General features: G+C 51.4%; 6 protein-coding genes across 6 annotated transcripts; 4 read left to right on the top strand and 2 right to left on the bottom strand.

Moving 5' to 3' along the window:
- Window positions 1-193: 193 nt before the first annotated feature.
- On the top strand, window positions 194-2222 carry BDW47DRAFT_113197 (FYVE zinc finger domain-containing protein). The gene is made up of 2 exons (XM_024814347.1): window positions 194-1192; window positions 1394-2222. Exons 1-2 carry the CDS (start codon window positions 761-763, stop codon window positions 1808-1810), a joined length of 849 nt encoding a protein of 282 aa, XP_024667932.1. The 5' UTR covers window positions 194-760; the 3' UTR covers window positions 1811-2222.
- A 1679-nt stretch (window positions 2223-3901) lies between these two features.
- On the top strand, window positions 3902-6494 carry BDW47DRAFT_85836 (long-chain fatty alcohol dehydrogenase). The gene is made up of 3 exons (XM_024820062.1): window positions 3902-4483; window positions 4541-5652; window positions 5708-6494. The coding sequence occupies exons 1-3, from the start codon at window positions 4113-4115 to the stop codon at window positions 6466-6468; spliced, it is 2244 nt and encodes a 747-aa protein (XP_024667931.1). The 5' UTR covers window positions 3902-4112; the 3' UTR covers window positions 6469-6494.
- A 665-nt stretch (window positions 6495-7159) lies between these two features.
- BDW47DRAFT_113193 (glutathione S-transferase family protein) lies at window positions 7160-8251 on the top strand. Its single transcript, XM_024814346.1, has 2 exons — window positions 7160-7334; window positions 7527-8251. Exons 1-2 carry the CDS (start codon window positions 7275-7277, stop codon window positions 8139-8141), a joined length of 675 nt encoding a protein of 224 aa, XP_024667930.1. The 5' UTR covers window positions 7160-7274; the 3' UTR covers window positions 8142-8251.
- A 1-nt stretch (window position 8252) lies between these two features.
- BDW47DRAFT_113192 (tyrosine-protein phosphatase) lies at window positions 8253-9599 on the bottom strand. Its single transcript, XM_024814345.1, has 2 exons — window positions 8733-9599; window positions 8253-8643 (listed from the first exon to the last, which is right to left on the bottom strand). The coding sequence occupies exons 1-2, from the start codon at window positions 9265-9267 to the stop codon at window positions 8279-8281; spliced, it is 900 nt and encodes a 299-aa protein (XP_024667929.1). The 5' UTR covers window positions 9268-9599; the 3' UTR covers window positions 8253-8278.
- An 806-nt stretch (window positions 9600-10405) lies between these two features.
- On the bottom strand, window positions 10406-11988 carry BDW47DRAFT_113189 (putative voltage-gated K+ channel beta subunit (KCNAB)). The gene is made up of 6 exons (XM_024814344.1): window positions 11720-11988; window positions 11620-11642; window positions 11491-11557; window positions 11344-11431; window positions 10502-11293; window positions 10406-10432 (listed from the first exon to the last, which is right to left on the bottom strand). The coding sequence occupies exons 1-5, from the start codon at window positions 11812-11814 to the stop codon at window positions 10514-10516; spliced, it is 1053 nt and encodes a 350-aa protein (XP_024667928.1). The 5' UTR covers window positions 11815-11988; the 3' UTR covers window positions 10406-10432; window positions 10502-10513.
- Window positions 11989-13162: 1174 nt separating this feature from the next.
- Window positions 13163-14518, top strand: BDW47DRAFT_134711 (TauD/TfdA dioxygenase family protein; the record flags this gene model as incomplete). Its single annotated transcript, XM_024818149.1, has 5 exons — window positions 13163-13373; window positions 13442-13536; window positions 13632-14073; window positions 14152-14255; window positions 14318-14518. 5 exons carry the CDS (start codon window positions 13163-13165, stop codon window positions 14516-14518), a joined length of 1053 nt encoding a protein of 350 aa, XP_024667927.1.
- Window positions 14519-17214: the final 2696 nt, after the last annotated feature.

The raw sequence follows: 17214 nt of genomic DNA, 5'->3' as shown, positions 1-17214 counted from the left end.
ATATATCATTATTTTGATTTTGATTATTTCTAGTATCCCCGCCCCCCCACTGGCGCATGGCAAATTCGAACGCCCGTCACTTCCCGCCGTTTTGCTTCTCGCTCTTGGCCTGCAACGTCGACCGCCATACTTAGTCCGCTCGTCCCCGCGCTATCTTATCCTCCCTCTCGTCCACTGCAACGGTGTTGTCAGTTGTACTCTCTGTACTCTCTGTACTCTCTGTACTCTCTGTACTCTCTGTACTCTCTGTACTCTCTGTACTCTCTGTACTCTCTGTACTCTCTATACTCTCAACTCTACTACTTCGACTGTCCTCTGCTTTCCCCATATTCTGGTTCCCAGATTCCAACTACCGGATACCACGTTCTTCCTCATTCCCGAGTTCCATCCCTTCGGTTCTTAAGGATATATTCTCCTCGCAATATTCTCTCAATATCTTCTTCTTGATACTTCTACTCAATTGCGTCTTCCTCAATCATCGCCTTCCTTTTATTGTCCTCTTTGGTGGTTCACTCCCGTGTGCTCGTCATCGAACTGTCCCACTCTATCTACCGCCTATCCTTCTGAGCGATGCTTACCTGGTTTCGTCCGCTTTGCTCCTCTTCGCCTCACCTCCTTTAATTTAATTCCAACATTATCCCTCGATAAGAACCGAATTCTTCCTTGGCTCGCTCGACTCGAGATCTTGCGATCTTTTTCATTACACCTCTTGTTCCCTTCTCCCCATCCCTACTTGCCACTTCAACACCGACCATCCACCATGGCTACTCATGTCGTCACCGCTACTACTACCTCTCCCACCCCTTCCGGCAACCAATTCTCCGTCTACGGCCAACCTTCCCCTGTGAATTCGGCCACCGCCACTCCCTCCAACAACTCACCGACGTCTCCGCGGCAACAATATCTCCCGCTCAATAACCGTCAATTGCGCCCGCCCAAGGCCCCCTTGTATGTTCCCGCGGCCTTGCGCCCGACAGAGCGCCCGCAGAAGCATTCACCCCCAACACCTCCACGCAGTGTCCATGGCTCCCTTGACAGCTTGAACGATGGAGAGGAGCAGACTGTCAGTAGCCGCCGCTCCACCATGGACAGCACCACCAGCGGAGGAGTGAGTAGACTGGCTGAGAACGAGTGGATGCGACATGAACATCTGGGCCAGGTGACCGGTCTTCCCACGCGGGATCATTGGAAGGTGAGCATCCTCTCCCCCTTTTCTTCCTCTCCTTTTGTTGTGCATGATCCCGGGGTCGGGATCCTTATATATCCCATTGGATGGCGTGAGCATGCCTCGAGATGTCGCACCAGTCGGTCGATCACGACGAATGGCGTGCTTGCTACACCTCTGATTGTATCAGAATACAATTGAAAACGTGATGCTAACGACATGTGACAGGCTGATGCAGCTTCCCCCAACTGCGACTCCCCCACCTGCCGCTCCTCCTTTGGAATCTTCCTTCGCCGGCATCACTGCCGCCACTGTGGGCATGTCTTTTGCTCCTCCCACACCCCCTTTCACGTCCCCCTCGACCAGTCCGCCCGCTTCCACCCCGACGGGGTGCCGTCGCGGGCATGCGACCTTTGTTGGCACGCCTTCCAGCGCTGGGAAGAGTCTCGCTCCGACCGCCTGAATAAGATTCAAGGCGCGATTGACGAGCAGTCCTCCAGCTCTGGCTCCGACCGTGACCCCTCCGAGACTCAGGAATCCTCGCCGGTCGAGGGCCCTCGAGCCAAACTGGCCGCGATGCTGGGACCCAATCCCAACGAGATGGCCGCAAGCGTTCCGCGCGGCTGGAACTGGAGTACCTTTTAATTTGCCTTACGAACCCCACGCCTGATTTACCTCTTACGATACGATACCACGTCCGCCGTTCCATTGGACATTGCGCTCGCTGCGGACTTACTTTTCTACCCACGCCCGTTCTAGAATAACACTCGCCTTTTTTCTCTTTCTCGACTTGATGCCTCTTTTTTTTTTTCCTTCGTTCAGTGATTCCGTGTTGGAGCCCTGTCTTGTTTGCTTGACTGTTTTGGAGTGCTACCATTTTTTTTTTTTTTCTCTACACGGGTCACTCCCAACCCACTAATGTCATCACGCGATCGTCATAGAGACGGGGGGATATTTCTTTCGTTGCTTTTCCTTGATACTCAGGATACCCCGTCATTTTCTCTTCATCGTTCGGCGATCTTCTGCCATTTCGAGCCTTCGTTTCTGCTGTTTTTTTTTTTTTTTGAGATCGGCGTTGATATTTTTTTACGTTAGTTGGCATGTTGGGTTTTCGGTTATAGAGGAGTTGGTCTGATCGATTGATTTGGGAGGAATTGATAGTTGATATACGATTAATCTATCTATATCCTAACATTACATATTTTGTTACTGTAGTTGTAGTCGTATTGACTTGTTTTATTGAGGGACGCCTTCTCTATAATATACATTGCTAGGTAAGTTCACAAATCGCACCTGTAGGCTGTTGGCGCTGTTGGAGCATACGGTCGCTTAGCTTGAGTTCAATATGTTGTATAGCATGATGATATCAATCTGATGTCGCTCAACCTACAACGACGGTTGAGTTTGAAAGAGGGAGGATCCCACTGGACGACACTAGGCAGGTACTCACTGTGTGTCGCTTAGTAGCGATAGGCTGCATCGCGATAGGAGGTGATGTCTAATAGATCTACTATCCGCGTGATAGTGGATGTGTAGAGGTCACATTAAGGATCTGGCGGTAACGCAGGTGGTGGTATCACCTGACCTTTGTACTCTTTGAGCGTATTGCTGTGTTTATCCAATTCTTGTCTTTATTTCTCTCCTCATTCCCATATCTCTCTCCTTTATTCTCTTCGCTTTCCCTTCTTCTTGCCTCCATCCATCCTTGTCTGCATGATGTTTACATCTGCCTCTGCCATACCCCAGGATAGTGACCGGTTTGTTGGATATAATATCCCAGTCATGAAATGCTCGGGGTTACTTAGTGCTTAGTGACCACAAAGAAGCAGCTTGAAACTGGAATGCTGCATCAATCGCCCACATTCCGAATCCACCCCGGCATTGGGCCGAATTATGTTGGATTCTCGAAAGCTTGGCATGCATTATGCATGACAGCTCGCTTCCTATGACAGTCTGTCTGTCCTCTCCCCCACAACTCTTCCTTTGGTGGATGTTCAGGTTATGGACACCTACTTATCTTCTTTTAGAGAACGACTGCAGTCGATCCTCCAAAGACTGTGGGGTCAAGCTTGGTAGATCCCCGGAATTGAGAGCAGAAACCACGAATCCTTGTTAGTGTCAGGATGTCGCACCGCATAGTTCATCTATCGCCTCGAGTTACCCTTTCACATGACATGGCATGATGCTGCTCACTCTCCGCTTCAGTATCATCTCCACGTGAAGCTTGGCTGATTTCCCCGCATACAAATCCTTCATTAGTCCACTGGATGGACGATCGTGACGGGACCACCCAATGAACGAGGCCACCACCATGAATGAAGCCCTCGCTGACCCACCACCTACCCTTGCCGCGTCCCTGGTTATTTCCTTAGTTTTTGGAACACACCCCCCGAAATCAGTTCATCCCCAACAAATGTCCGCAGCCTCGGCTTTCCCCTCCGTTTCTTCCCCGCGGGATCCCCAGGTTGGCTGCGACAGAAAGATCAGGCCATTGGTTCTCTCTTATTATTCTATTGCAGGCTGAGAAGTTTGTGAGAGACAAAGCTCGAGAATCCCCCCCCACATCGCGTCGCCATTGGTTCACCTGCTACGCCAAGTCCGCTCGCAAGCTCTACTGCTCTGGGCACCCACCAGCTGCTCAACGTGGAGAAGGAAGGCGCTACTACCTGTCAAGTACATTATTTCCCATCTGGGTCGCCGGACAATTGCATTCACTTTCTCTTTTTCACCCACTCGCTTCCTTGACCTTAACTATCATACTACCGGTCGAGCTTCATCACCACCTTTATCTTCTTTTTTCTCTTATTCAACTGTCCTTTCCAATCAACTACCCATTCTTATCCTATCCACCCTCGTGTCACGTTTGAGGACCCTCTGTCATCCACGCAGGATCCTTGCGATATCCGAATTCATCCTGCCTGTGTCTGTCTTGAGATAGCCTGGCGTCATGGCTGACCAGACCATCCCGTACACTCCCTTGCCAGTGTCAATCCCCCCCGTCTCCCAGGAGCAGTTGTTCTCCGAGCTGCAATGGACAACCCTCCTGTCGATCGCCAGCACGGTCGTCCCCAAAATCCGCAGCAGGGGAGGGTCGAGATCCTCGTCCGATAAACAGGTGTCCAAGGCCGTCTATGACCAGGCCCTTTCTTCATTGACTGCTAAAATTCACGACCCGGATGCCGGCGTCATCGCCGCCCAGTATTTGGCAGAAGATGTGTCGACAAACGCCGCCTTTCGCGAGAATATCCAGCGTCTGTTCACGACCTATGTCCACCAAGAGGGCCGAAACGGGATCAGTCTTATCCTGAATGTCCTCAAGTACGTCGTGTTTGGGCGTCCCCGATTGGATGATGTGTGAAGCTAACAGTGTTATAGTACCAAAGCCGGTTCCCTGCTCCTGACTGGGTCCATGACGCCGTTCCAGAACCAACCATTCGAAGTCCGCGAGAATGTCTTCCGCGGATGGGAAACGTCCCGGTTAAAGCCCCTTCGCGCCGTCTTCCGCGCCCTGTCCGCCATCTCCAGGCGGACGTGGATCGTCACCAGCCCTACGGCGTTGCAGGTCATCGGGTTTCCCCAGATTCCTGCCCATGGGCAACCACGGGACAGTCATCCCTATGAATTCCTTGGGTTCCCCGGTGGTGATCGCCCCGAGATCATTGAAACCGACGTGGTGGTCGTCGGCAGTGGCTGCGGCGGCGGCGTGGCGGCCAAAAATCTTGCGGAGGCGGGCCACAAGGTGATTGTCGTCGAAAAGGCCTACCAGTACTCCTCGCGCGACTTCCCCATGAGTTTTGACCAAGGCTTCGTCAGTATGTTCGAGGGCTCGGGGGCGGTGACGACGGACGATGGCACTATGGGCGTGTTCGCTGGATCTGTCTGGGGCGGCGGTGGCACCGTCAACTGGTCGGCGTCCCTCCAGACCCAGGGATATGTGCGCCAGGAGTGGGCCGACGGTGGCCTGCCCTTCTTTACCTCGATGGAGTTCCAAAACAGCTTGGACCGCGTGTGCGAACGGATCGGTGCCAGTTCGGAATACACTCGTCACAACCACCAGAACCGGGTGCTCCTGGAAGGCGCCCGGAAACTGGGATACTCGGCCAGCGCGGTGCCGCAGAACACGGGGACGCACGAGCATTACTGCGGCCACTGCACGATGGGCTGCCGCTCTGCTGAAAAGCAAGGCCCCACTGAGACGTACCTCGCGGATGCGTCCAAGGCCGGTGCGCAATTCATTGAGGGATTCCATGTCGACCGGGTCCTTTTCACCAACACTAAGGCCGGCCGCGTGGCATCTGGCGTCGAGGGCACGTGGACGTCGCGAGACGCGTGGTGCGGTCAGTCTGGGCCGACTGCCATCAAACGCAAGGTCATCATCAAATCGAAGAAAGTGGTCGTTTCGTGCGGGACGTTGCAGAGTCCCCTGCTTCTGCTGCGCAGTGGAATCAAGAACCCGCAGGTTGGCCGGAATCTCCATTTGCATCCTGGTAAGCACCTCTCTCCCCTCCTCTTCCCAGAAAATACCGTTACTGATTTGTGTAGTTGTCATTGGGGGAGCCGTCTTTGACGAAGAGACCCGTCCGTGGGAAGGGGCCGCGCTGACCACCGTGATCGACGAGTTTGAGGACCTTGACGGGCACGGGCACGGTGTCAAGGTCGAATGCCTGACCATGTTGCCACCGGCGTTCCTCCCTGCGTTCACGTGGCGCGACGGCCTGGATTGGAAGATGTGGACGGCCAAGTTGTCGCACATGGCGGGCTTCATCACGCTCACCAAGGACCGCGACACCGGTCGGGTGTACCCGGACCCGGTGGACGGACGATTGCGCATCGACTACACCCCGTCGGCCTTTGACCGCAAGCACATCGTGGAGGGGATTGTGACGGCGGCGAAGGTAGCCTACATCGCGGGAGCCAAGGAGTTCCGCACGTCGTACCGCGACATGCCGCCGTTCGTGCGACCGGACGCGGCCAACACGAATGCCGCCGAAGGCACCAACAACGCGGCGCTGCAGGCGTGGATCTCGGAGCTGCGTCGCAAGACGCCGTGCGACCCAGAGCGCACCATGTTCGCGAGTGCGCACCAGATGGGCACGTGCCGCATGGGGTCGTCGGTGCGCAGCAGCGTGGTGGACCCGGAGTGTCAGGTGTGGGGGACTAGGGGGCTGTACGTGATGGACGCGTCGGTGTTCCCGAGCGCTAGCGGAGTGAACCCGATGGTGACCAACATGGGGATTGCGGACTGGGCGAGTCAGAAGTTGGCCAAGTCGTTGGACAAGCAGATCAGCAAGACTAGGTTGTAAACAATCGTTGTAAGCGTGTACATGACTTGGATATGCATAGCCTGAATTATCATTATTATTTTTATTTACATTAGTCTTCCTTCTTATTCTCCTTTCCTTCTTGTTTTTCCTTACTAGGGTTATCATCTATAGAGCATTTCAGTCTGTGGCGTATCCCAACATAGATGACACCATAATATCCTGGCATGTGGTAAGATCTACGGCGTATAGCAATGGACCCTGCATGATGATTGCATTTATACTTTATATAAAGCTATCCATCAACTTATAGATATTATAGATACCTTATATCTCTCACAATCCAACCTCTAGAGAATCCGTAGCTGCTATCTACGGCGTAGAGTAAACAGTCCCAACAATAACCCCGCAGTAACGGACCAAACACGGCCCATAAGCACCAGTCAACTACAAGCTCTCCACTCTACCCACTGTTTACGTGCTAGTGAAACATTCGACGACATTCGATGACTCTCTTGCTCTTTGTTTGGAGTGGATTGGGTTGTCAACAACCCCGCTGTATTTGTCATCCACTTAAAAATCATGCACCACCCCTAACTGGGTGTGTACACAGTACCTAGTTAGTTATAGTGGGTAATGAAGGTATGTAGCCAATTTGTAATCCGCGATAGTTGAGGGAACTAGCTGAGCTGTCATTTAGATGACCTTTCCTTACTGGGTATTTGAGATCCTGCTGAGATCTATATAAACCCCTCTTTCGTCGTTGTTTTGTTTGGAACTCCACACACCTTACTACCATATCAACAGATCTTTATTTTAGTTTCTATCATACCACCTCATACTACACAATGGCTCCCACTCCGTTTGGTCAGATCTGGAGCTATGCTAATAACCCCAGGGTTATGAAGGTACTTACTCCTCTTCCTAGTCCTACTTGATATCCCGAGATCATGATTTACCCTTCATCTCCTCCCCACCACGACTTGAAACACACACACACACACACACACACACACACACACACACACACGCATACACCTTACAGAAAAAGCCGTTAGGCAAGAAACAGAAAAATAGAACAATGCTAACACAGATAAAAGGCCCAAGCAGCTGCAAACATCAACAACCTCTCCGTCCCCTACGCCCCCGACTTCGTCATGCGCGAAACCAACCAATCCCCCGCCTTCCTCGCCAAATTCCCCCACGGCAAAGTCCCCGCCTTCGAATCCGCCGACGGAAAGGTCACCCTCTTCGAGTCCGACGCCATCACGCAGTACATCGCCGACAGCGGGCCCGCCGCACCCCAGCTGCTCGGCGAGACGCCGCTGCGCCGCGCGCTCGTCAGACAGTGGATCTGCTTTGCGGATGGGGACGTCCAGAACCCTGTTGTGGATCTTGTGTTGCCGCGGCTGAAGTATCGCGCTTTTGATGCCGCTGTGGAGGAGGCGGCTGTTGGGAAGATTGAGAGGGCGTTCCGTACGTTGGAGAAGACGCTTGAGGGGCAGGAGTGGTTGGCTGGTGGGGAGAAGGTCAGTCTGGCGGATATTACGGTTGCGAGTGCCCTGGTTTGGGGGTTCTCGACTGCTATTGATAGGGAGATTAGGGAGAAGTACCCCAAGGTGATGGCTTGGTATAAGAGGGTTGTGGAGACGCAGGGTGTTAAGGAGGCGTTTGGGGTGCTGCAGTATGTGGAGAAGAGGGAAGTCCCTGTTTAGTTTCTCTTTCTCATTTATTTAGCTGGTTAGCTGGTTAGCTGGGTAAATTCTTGGCTGTTTGTCTTGGTCTTCGTCGTTTTTTGATTGTAGATTATACTGTCTTGGTCTTTGGTTGTATGCTGCGCTCGCGGGCTATACTATCCAGCAGGGTTTGAAGCTTGATCCTTAGAAGGAGCTAGATTCCCCCGTATGACCTCCACATCCTCATCTGAAAACCCCAATCGAATAGTCAAATACCCGATAACACCCCCTTCGAACATCCCGTCCAGCGCCTTCAGGAACCCCCTCATCGCCGCCGCCTGCACACCGCACAGCTCCACCAACCCCGGCATCTCCTCCGGCACGGGTGCCCCGACCTGTCCCCGCAGGAACCCCAACAGTGCCGGGCGCGCAGGCTCGACCCCGATCCGCGTGAGGAGGTAGTCGTGCACAATGGCGTCGTCGGAGTAGCCAGCGAGTTTTTCAATAAGGGCGGCGATGACACCTGTGCGGTCCTTTCCGGCTAACCTGAGTCAGTACCTACTATACACTCGCTTTCATTCTTCGCGGATGCGACGGAGTTCGTTGATAAGTGTGTGGAGAATGACAAACCTGAACAATGAAATAGAATAGGCCGCTCCGGATGGTCCCGTATCTGCTGAAACACCGCCTGGAACGCGGGCTCAGCGCACTCCAGCACCCCCAGATACATCTTGACAAACCCGGAGACGCCCCCGTCCGGTCCTGCAAAGTCGCGCGGATTAACCGGCATGGGCGTGAACGCGTACGGGGTCCATATTGTCTCGACGCCAGGGATGTCGGGGCTGGGTGCGCGCGCGCGCTCCTCCGGCCGACGCAGGTCGAAGATCGTGCCTAGGTGGAGGGTATCGACAAGGGCGGCTTTACCCGCCGGCGTGATGTGTGTCAAAGCTCCAGAGCGGTAGATGAAGCCCCGGCGGATTGCGGGGGGGCCGTCATCTTGGGGCGTGCTGAGGTCGCGGAGGTTGAAGAGGCCAGGGATGGAGACGAACGGGCGCTGAGAGAGGATGGTTCCTGTTGGTTGCGGAGGAAGTACCGTGCGGATGTCGGTTGTGAGGAGGGTGGCGAGGTCGGCGCTTTCGTGGTCGTCTTCTTGCGTGGGGGACATGGTGGGTGTGCAGGTCGTTTGGTCTGGTCTTGTCGAGGGATGCGGGGAGGTGGATGTGGGTGTTATACGAGCATGACTAATTCGGCGGGGATGGCTCCTTGTCAGCCGTTGATATAATTCTGGAACTGTCGTATCATGTTCTCTCCTGCGGTTTTATCCAGCTTGCTTTTTCCACATGGGTATTCGTTTCATGTCGTGTCTGCGGAGGACTGTGAGGCGGCGGTGGTGGGGAATAGACGTCATATCCAGCATGCGTAAACTTGGCCTTCACTGTTAGTTTGATTCAACACGACGCTCAGACCTGACCGGGCCATTGTCAATGGAGATGACAGGCCAATGGGTCCACTTCAAGCTTTTGATCTATTCTAGGGCGTGCAGGTCTGGGCAAGAGAGGAAGAGGTAAAAATAGATGAACGACCCAGCAGTCTCAAACAATACAAACAGCATATTGGATGCATAATTATATAATGTTGCACAACTCGATATGCACAGTGCTCGTATCATATCTCCGCATATCCCCGCACTCATTCATCCATCCCAAGTTGCGCAACAGCCTAGAGCTCCTGAACTTGCAGTGCTATGGCAGACCTGACGGCAGCATCTAGTCAATCATCTCCACAGTTCATGAGCCTACCCCCAGAGATACACCTCCTCATCTTCCACTACCTCCCCTTCCCCTGGAACACCCACCTAAAGTTGACATCCTCCTACTTCAACTCGCTCCTCCCACGTCTCTCGCACCAGGAGCTTCTCCAAGCGGAGAAGTCCCGTTACGCTACATTTAGACATCTTTACGCTTGTCGGTGCTGTCTACGACTGCGCCCGGCGGACCGGTTCGCGCGACGCATGCTCGAGCGCCGAAGAAGCCGCGGCGGTCGCGATGCAAGGAAGCGCTTCTGTGTCGAGTGTGGGCTGACTCCCCGCGCTGAGTCGCAGGAGGCGAGGTATGGGAGGGGTGCTATCATTGATATACAGGGTGTACTCTATGTGGTGTGTATGGCTTGCCGGAAGCTTGGCATTGCGTGGAGGGAAAAATGGGGGAATATGAGTTATCTGTGTGAGAGTTGTGCCAGAGCAAGGGTGCTGATGGGGAAGGGGGGGGAAGAAAATTCTGAGGCGAAGGAGGGTGGGGATAAGAAGCAAGAGTGTGAGACTACAGAGCAAGTATGGAAAGTCTCCTCCCTGGTGTAGGTCAACGTATAAGGACAATATATCTGACGTTCGTTCTAACAGGAACCTCGCTCTGTTAACCCTGTCGGGCAGGATCTGGTGCGGGCTTGTTCAGCAAAAAGTGGTCAATCTCCGCCATGACCTCGGGCGTCAGTTTCGGTAGCAATGCCAGACTTTGCACATTATCAGCAATCTGCTCCGGTCGCGACGCCCCCGTGATCACTGACGAGACGTTCTCGTTCTTCAGACACCACGCGAGGGCTAGCTGCGACAATTTCACCCCCAGCCGGTCAGCCAGCTCTTTCAAGCCCACGATCTTGCGAATTGTATCCGCCCACTGTTCACCGCCCCATTCACTCCGCAATTTACCAATATAGTCATCCCGACTCACGGCGAATCGCGATCCCGGCGGTGGTTGTGCCGTTGCGTCGTTGTACTTGCCGCTTAGAACGCCCATCTTCAGCGGAGAGAATGTCGTCAATCCGATGCCACACCGCGAATACAGGCGTTGGAACTGACCCTCGACCTTCTCGCGATCGAGCATATTATACTGTGGCTGTTCCACGATGGGCGCAATGAGTCCCAGTGACTTTGCGATCCCACATGCCTCCATGATCTCGTCCGCAGACCACTCCGAGGTTCCCCAGTAGAAGGCCCATCCTCTATCAATCACATGGTTGAATGCGCGCACTGTCTCCTCCATCGGTGTCAGGCGATCCGGGCGGTGCGCGTAGATGATGTCGACATATTCAAGTTGCAGGCGCTCCAGAGATGCCCGCGTACCCTCGATGATGTGTTTTCGCGAAAGACCGTGGTTGTTAATGAGGATTTCGCCATTGGCGAGGCCCCAGTTGAGCTGGTTGTGTTAATAGCTGGCTAACACTATATTTGAGCGTCCCTGCGAACCTTGGTGGTGATGACAATATCGCTTCGTTTCCAGCCAAGCTTTCTGATAGTGTGGCCCATGACAATCTCGGATTGTCCGCCTGCATAGCTGGATTTCTAGAAGTCAGCTTTATCCGTTCGCGAAAATGACATACAGCATGTATCTACCTCTCTGCCGTGTCGAAAAAATTTATCCCACAGTCGTATGCCTGTTTCATGCACTCCAATGTCGTCTCTAAGTATGCAATACCCATCAGTCGCCAGAACTCAGTCGTCCAGGATAAAAAAAATCCATACGGTTCTCAACGTGACCTCCAAAACTACCAACCATGTAAAACAGGTAAGCCAAACATCAGGCACACCTGTTTAAACAACAGGAGGAATAGGCGATACTAACGTTAACCATCCTCCCAAACCTATAGCCGATACATGTAGGCCCGAATTACCTACTCGTCGGTAGAGCATATCTTTATTTTTGTTCGGCCACGCCATTTCGTTAGGAATATCTAAGCTGACAATGTAGAAGGTTTCACAACGCAGTTCGTTAACTTCTCCCCCGCACTCGAGGGGTAGGTGGTCAATTTATGCAAATGGCACTGAGACCCGCTAGCTTAGCTTGTACCAATCATGAGTACATTGAAAGCTTGAGTGAGGGGTGGGATGCTATTCGGAGAGAATGTCGTCTTAGCGTTTGGGCCGATTTTTTTTTAATGAGGACCACTATGAGTACCCGGAGGAGTTGGCCTCTATAGGTGGGTATGTTGTGTCGTGACTAGTGAAGGTGGGGAATTAATGATACTCGAAGTAGCTTGCAAAGTGACTGATTCTTGTCAATAGTTGGGTAATTTCTTCCAAGAGGGGTCATCGTCCCATATAATCTACCCCGCGCTTTGCATATGCTCTCGAATACATGAAGTCCCATGAATCTTGAAAGCTTTCTACCCATTAGTTCCAGAGCAGCTATGGTTTGATTTTACTCTGTTTCTATTGACTTATTATGACGCAGGTCAACTAAACACCCATTCTGGAGCTGGTATCTTGTCCCTACGAGACATCCCAAAGTACACTACACAGTCATGCAGATTCCGTGGCAGATGGGGTTACAGCTCATACCTCAGCAATGGCGTGTCGTGCGGAGAGATTAGCGTAATCACTACTTGAGCGAACATTGGCTGTCTATCATGACCCCTGCTATCGTCTAACCGGATATGGTTTCTCTGGTATACTGGATTATTCCCCGCCCCGTAATGAGAGAACTGAACTTGAATGCCACCGAAAAGTTTATACAAGTTTTGTCTAGTTCGTGCTCTTTTTTTTTTTTTCCTTGCGCAGACACCGTGGTCGTTGGACCGGCTCCAGGCTTACATTGTTGATAAATGACCTGAGCCAGATAGCCATACTCATAAAAAGTCTGCCTATCTGAGGAATATGCATCCATTGCACAATGCGGAGAACGAAGCACATCATCGTGAAGAGCCTGCCTCTGAACCTTGGGAGCGGGGAAGAGGAGTGGAATTAGCGAGTAGCAGCTGCATCTTGCCTCAAGGACATGGCTATCAGTGCAATGTGTGGTGTGATAGACGATAAGAGGATCACCGGCTTGTCGCTTTTCTATACTTCTTGTCGAGATATAAGGGACTATTTCTTTCTGTACTGTATAGTGTGCAGGGGAATATATGTTGGATATACGGAGTGTTTTAATACTCGATATCTATCAGATCGTGGCTCTCTCAAGAATCAATACACACTAGCGACACCCATATCACGAATCCACGAGACGCCATCAACTCAACCTCCGTCAATATCTAATATTATTGTTATTGGATAGACTACACTCACCATGCCAGCTGTCGATGCGAGTTCCATCATCGGAGGCGCAGAGCAATCTCGCCCACGCATTTCACAACCGCTCGAATACTCAGGCAATCTCGATCTGTACACCTACTCTGATCTAACTCCAGTCATTGGAAGAGAGTATTCGGGACTTCAGATTGTGGAAATCTTAAAAGATGAAATCTGTGACCAGATCATCAAAGACCTTGCTGTAACCAGTGAGCAGAGTCCTTCTTTTCTTCATAACACGAGTCCCACCCGAGAAACATACCAATATGATATCCAGTATCAAGCCGGGGCGTCGTCTTCCTGCGCAATCAAGACATCACTCCCCAGCAGATGCGTGAGTTTGCGGAGAAACTCACCACAACAGCCGGATGCGTAAGTCCTTCACCATCTATCTTCAAATATGAGACCACTATTCCAACAGCCCAGTCCCACCTCACGGAATGTACACCCACTAAACAAACCAGCAGCCTCCCTCCTCAACCCTCCACGTCCACCCCCTCACAGAAGAAGGCAGCGAACTAGGCGACCAAATCAGCGTCATCAGCAGCGAGAAGCAAAAGACCGGCGGCGGACTAACCCACCAACTCAGCGACTCCAGCCGCCTCGCCTCAGCAGCCTGGCATACCGACATCAGCTTCGAACGCGTGCCTTCCGATTATTCCATGCTCAAGATCCACACCCTGCCTCCAACAGGCGGCGACACCCTCTGGGCCTCCGGATACGAAGTGTACGACCGGCTATCACCGGGGATGGCTGCGTTTCTGGAGACGCTGACGGCGACGCATGACGCGAGCTTCTTCCACGATGAGGCGAAAAGATTGGGGAATCCGTTGCGTGTGGGTGTTAGGGGGTCGCCACTCAATTGTGGGGGGGAGCTTAGTGCTGTGCATCCTGTTGTTAGGACAAACCGTATGTCTCCCTTGCTTTCTCTCCGTCCGGTTCCTCTGTATGTTTCTTGAAATGATACGCTAGACTAATTAACTATAGCTGTCACTGGCTGGAAATCCGTATACGTGAACAAAGGCTTCACCAAGCGCATCAATGGAGTCACCAAAGATGAATCTGACATGCTCCTCCAGTACCTGTTCAACGTACGTCGATCCGTCCTTTCAATTATATCAGCATATACATACCTAATACTGACAATGGACAGCTCGTGACCCAAAACCATGACGCTCAGGTCCGCTTCAAATGGAACCGGAACGACATGGCTATCTGGGACAATCGCTCAACTTGGCACTGCGCCACGTATGATTATGCGGAGGCACGCGCCGGTGACCGCGTGTGTAGCATTGGGGAGGCGCCGTATTTGGATTTGAGGTCCAAGTCGAGAAGGGAGGCTTTGATGGTGTAATCCATTGAGTGCTGGAAAGAGAGGGGGGTGGGCAGTGTTATACAGATATATATTATGCATGCGTTGATATAGGATATGGTCTCTGTATAAACCTTTCCTCTTTCGTGGTTAGGGGCATGCTATTGCCTAGCATCGATCACCACAGATGCTCGCCCTTTTAAGTCTCTTCTCCTCAATCGGATGGATGTGGGGTTTAGGGCAATGCAAACTACGAATCTACGACATGGATAATAACCAGGTGGGCATGATTGGGCTGTGTATTGTATGTGATCAGCATTTGAATGTCAAGAACAATGGCTTAGCATAACAGCTTCAAAATCACTCGGGGTATATAGGTCTGGATGTACTCCGTAGATGGTTTTCATGTACACCCCTCTCGTTGACCGAGTCCAAGAATATGGCATGAGCCGGATATTGGTGGGGTAATGACCGGTAAATTACTAGTAAACATACGACATCTTATCAGATGGGTCTGAGCGAGGCACCGGGTGATGTCGGATATTTTTGTTTGTAACTGATTGCTCATGGGCATGGAGAGGCGTGAAGAAGGGAGGGGTTTCTGTTTAGTTTAGTTTATTTACCAGTAGATATTTTCAGCTGGAAGAGAAATTGAGTCTCAGTAAAATCTTGCTTTCTTCCCGTCCACCGGAGATTGAAGCCGTCTTCCATGGTTGAATTAAATGGTTTTATCAGATCCGAACTCAGACCTGCGTTATCTGATTTAAACAACGTCTCTTGCTGATAGTTACTGAACCGAGCGTTGGATTTGTCTTGATGGTTTAAAGAGTTTCGTTTCATTTCTGCATTTATGTTTCTTCGTCCATATTCAGGATATACTAGGACTGTCAGTCCTTGACGATCGATCTGACCGGGACGAACTTTCTGTACAAATGCTATATACACATAAATCGAGAATACGCACGAGAGCTACTTTCTTCTTCTCGTAGTTAGTCAAGCCTAAGAGTATATCCAAGGTTATCAGTGAAAAGATCTCATAAATCCACTACTCAATCTGTCAGTAATGGACTCTACAACACTTGGAGGCATTTTCGAACGCGGGGCATAGTTCTTTGGCGGATGCGGCATTTACACGTATCACTTATTAAGATCATCTCGTGGTGTGGGAGGGCCAAGGAAAAGAAATGAAAGCGTTTGAGCCCACCCGGGAGGGTTGCCTCAATCGGATAGAGTCCCATTAGGGTCTCCGTGGTGTTGTGGAGATGCGAATCGGATTTCAACACATTACATTACACGCCTCACGTCTTGCCAAGATAGTTACAAACAAAGACTCTGAATTTTCCTTTATTTCTCTTTCTCTCACACTCTCTCTCTGTTTTCTTTTCTTGTTCAATTCTTGGCTCTGGTAATTTATATAGTCTTGTCAGATCTCAAGCACAGCTCGAATTCCTATCGAATGAGCCAATAGATCAAAACCGACACCGGCTGTAAATCCGGTGGGGCTCGGAGGTTTCTGCCATGCGAAAAAATTGAACAATGCTTGGCGGTCGCATCTGATTAGATGCCCGTCTAATCTGATTGTGTTTTGCTTTTTTGCATCATCTTGGTAGGATTCACTTGTAATGGGGTGCGATACTAACACACTGCCCATAATCGTCAGTTCCATAGTACCTCTACATGACATCAAACAAAACCCAGAACACTCGGAGTATACAAGCGACAGTAATATACACCAACCCGATTATCCCACAACAAATTGAAATGTCGTCGCTTGCTGCCGCCCTCGTTGGCTTGGCGCCGGGAAGAGGGTTGGGAATGCCCACCGCTTCGCTCGTACGGAGGATATGGTATGCCGATCATGGTCGTCGTTGGGAGAGCTGAGTGGCTCGCTAAGAATATCTCCACCTGCTATGGGTCTCATACTTTTCATCTGATTTTTACTTTATTTGGGGAGTCTTATTTCCTTCCATCACGGTCGGCTTACTGAATCAATATCGATGACGACAGAATAATTTCGAGTTTGGGAAATCTGGAAAGGGAGATACACATGTCATTTGCCATTACAGTACTGCAGGCTATACTCCTGTAAACATGGATGGAGTTTATGCCCAGCCGGTGTGGCTGTATCTTTAGAACCACTACGGGACAGTAGCTTTTTGACTGGGTTTGAGTGCCCGCCTGCTTTAGTTCAGAACAAAGTGAGATATCGATATGCTTCTGTCATTCTGTGGTTCTAACTTCAGGGCCGCATATACGGGACAAAACCCACTGTTCGCTTTATCGCGCAATAATGACATTGGCCAAAAACCAAGTCCCATGCGTGATGCAAGCCCATCGGCACTACTGCACTGTAACATCAGCTAAAGCGCTAGCCAGTATCGATCTGGGCGGTGGACTGTATGCCCGCCGGAACAGCCCCGAAGTCGGTCTCATCTCTTCAGCCCAATGTGCCCTTCAAGGGATCAATTTACATTTCTTGGTGGACAGTTCCTTCCCCATGGCAAATTCCCGGCATTGTCGGTCATGATACGACCTTTGAATTAGCTGCCTCCTGTTTCACTTCTGCTCTCCACTCCGGATCAGATAATGCGTGTCTGCGGGGCTTCCATTTGAATGTTATCAATCAGCACTGGGAGATGCAAGTATGGCGGACCGGTAACAAGTCTGCGAGCTCTATAGTCAGGGCACGGAAAGCAAATTCAGACCAAGTAATACTTTGACGTCGATGGGCCGTGGCA

The sequence above is a fragment of the Aspergillus candidus genome, assembly GCF_002847045.1.
Source record: "Aspergillus candidus strain CBS 102.13 unplaced genomic scaffold BDW47scaffold_75, whole genome shotgun sequence".
Lineage (NCBI taxonomy): Eukaryota > Fungi > Ascomycota > Eurotiomycetes > Eurotiales > Aspergillaceae > Aspergillus > Aspergillus candidus.
This window is presented reverse-complemented; position numbering and strand designations above follow the sequence as displayed.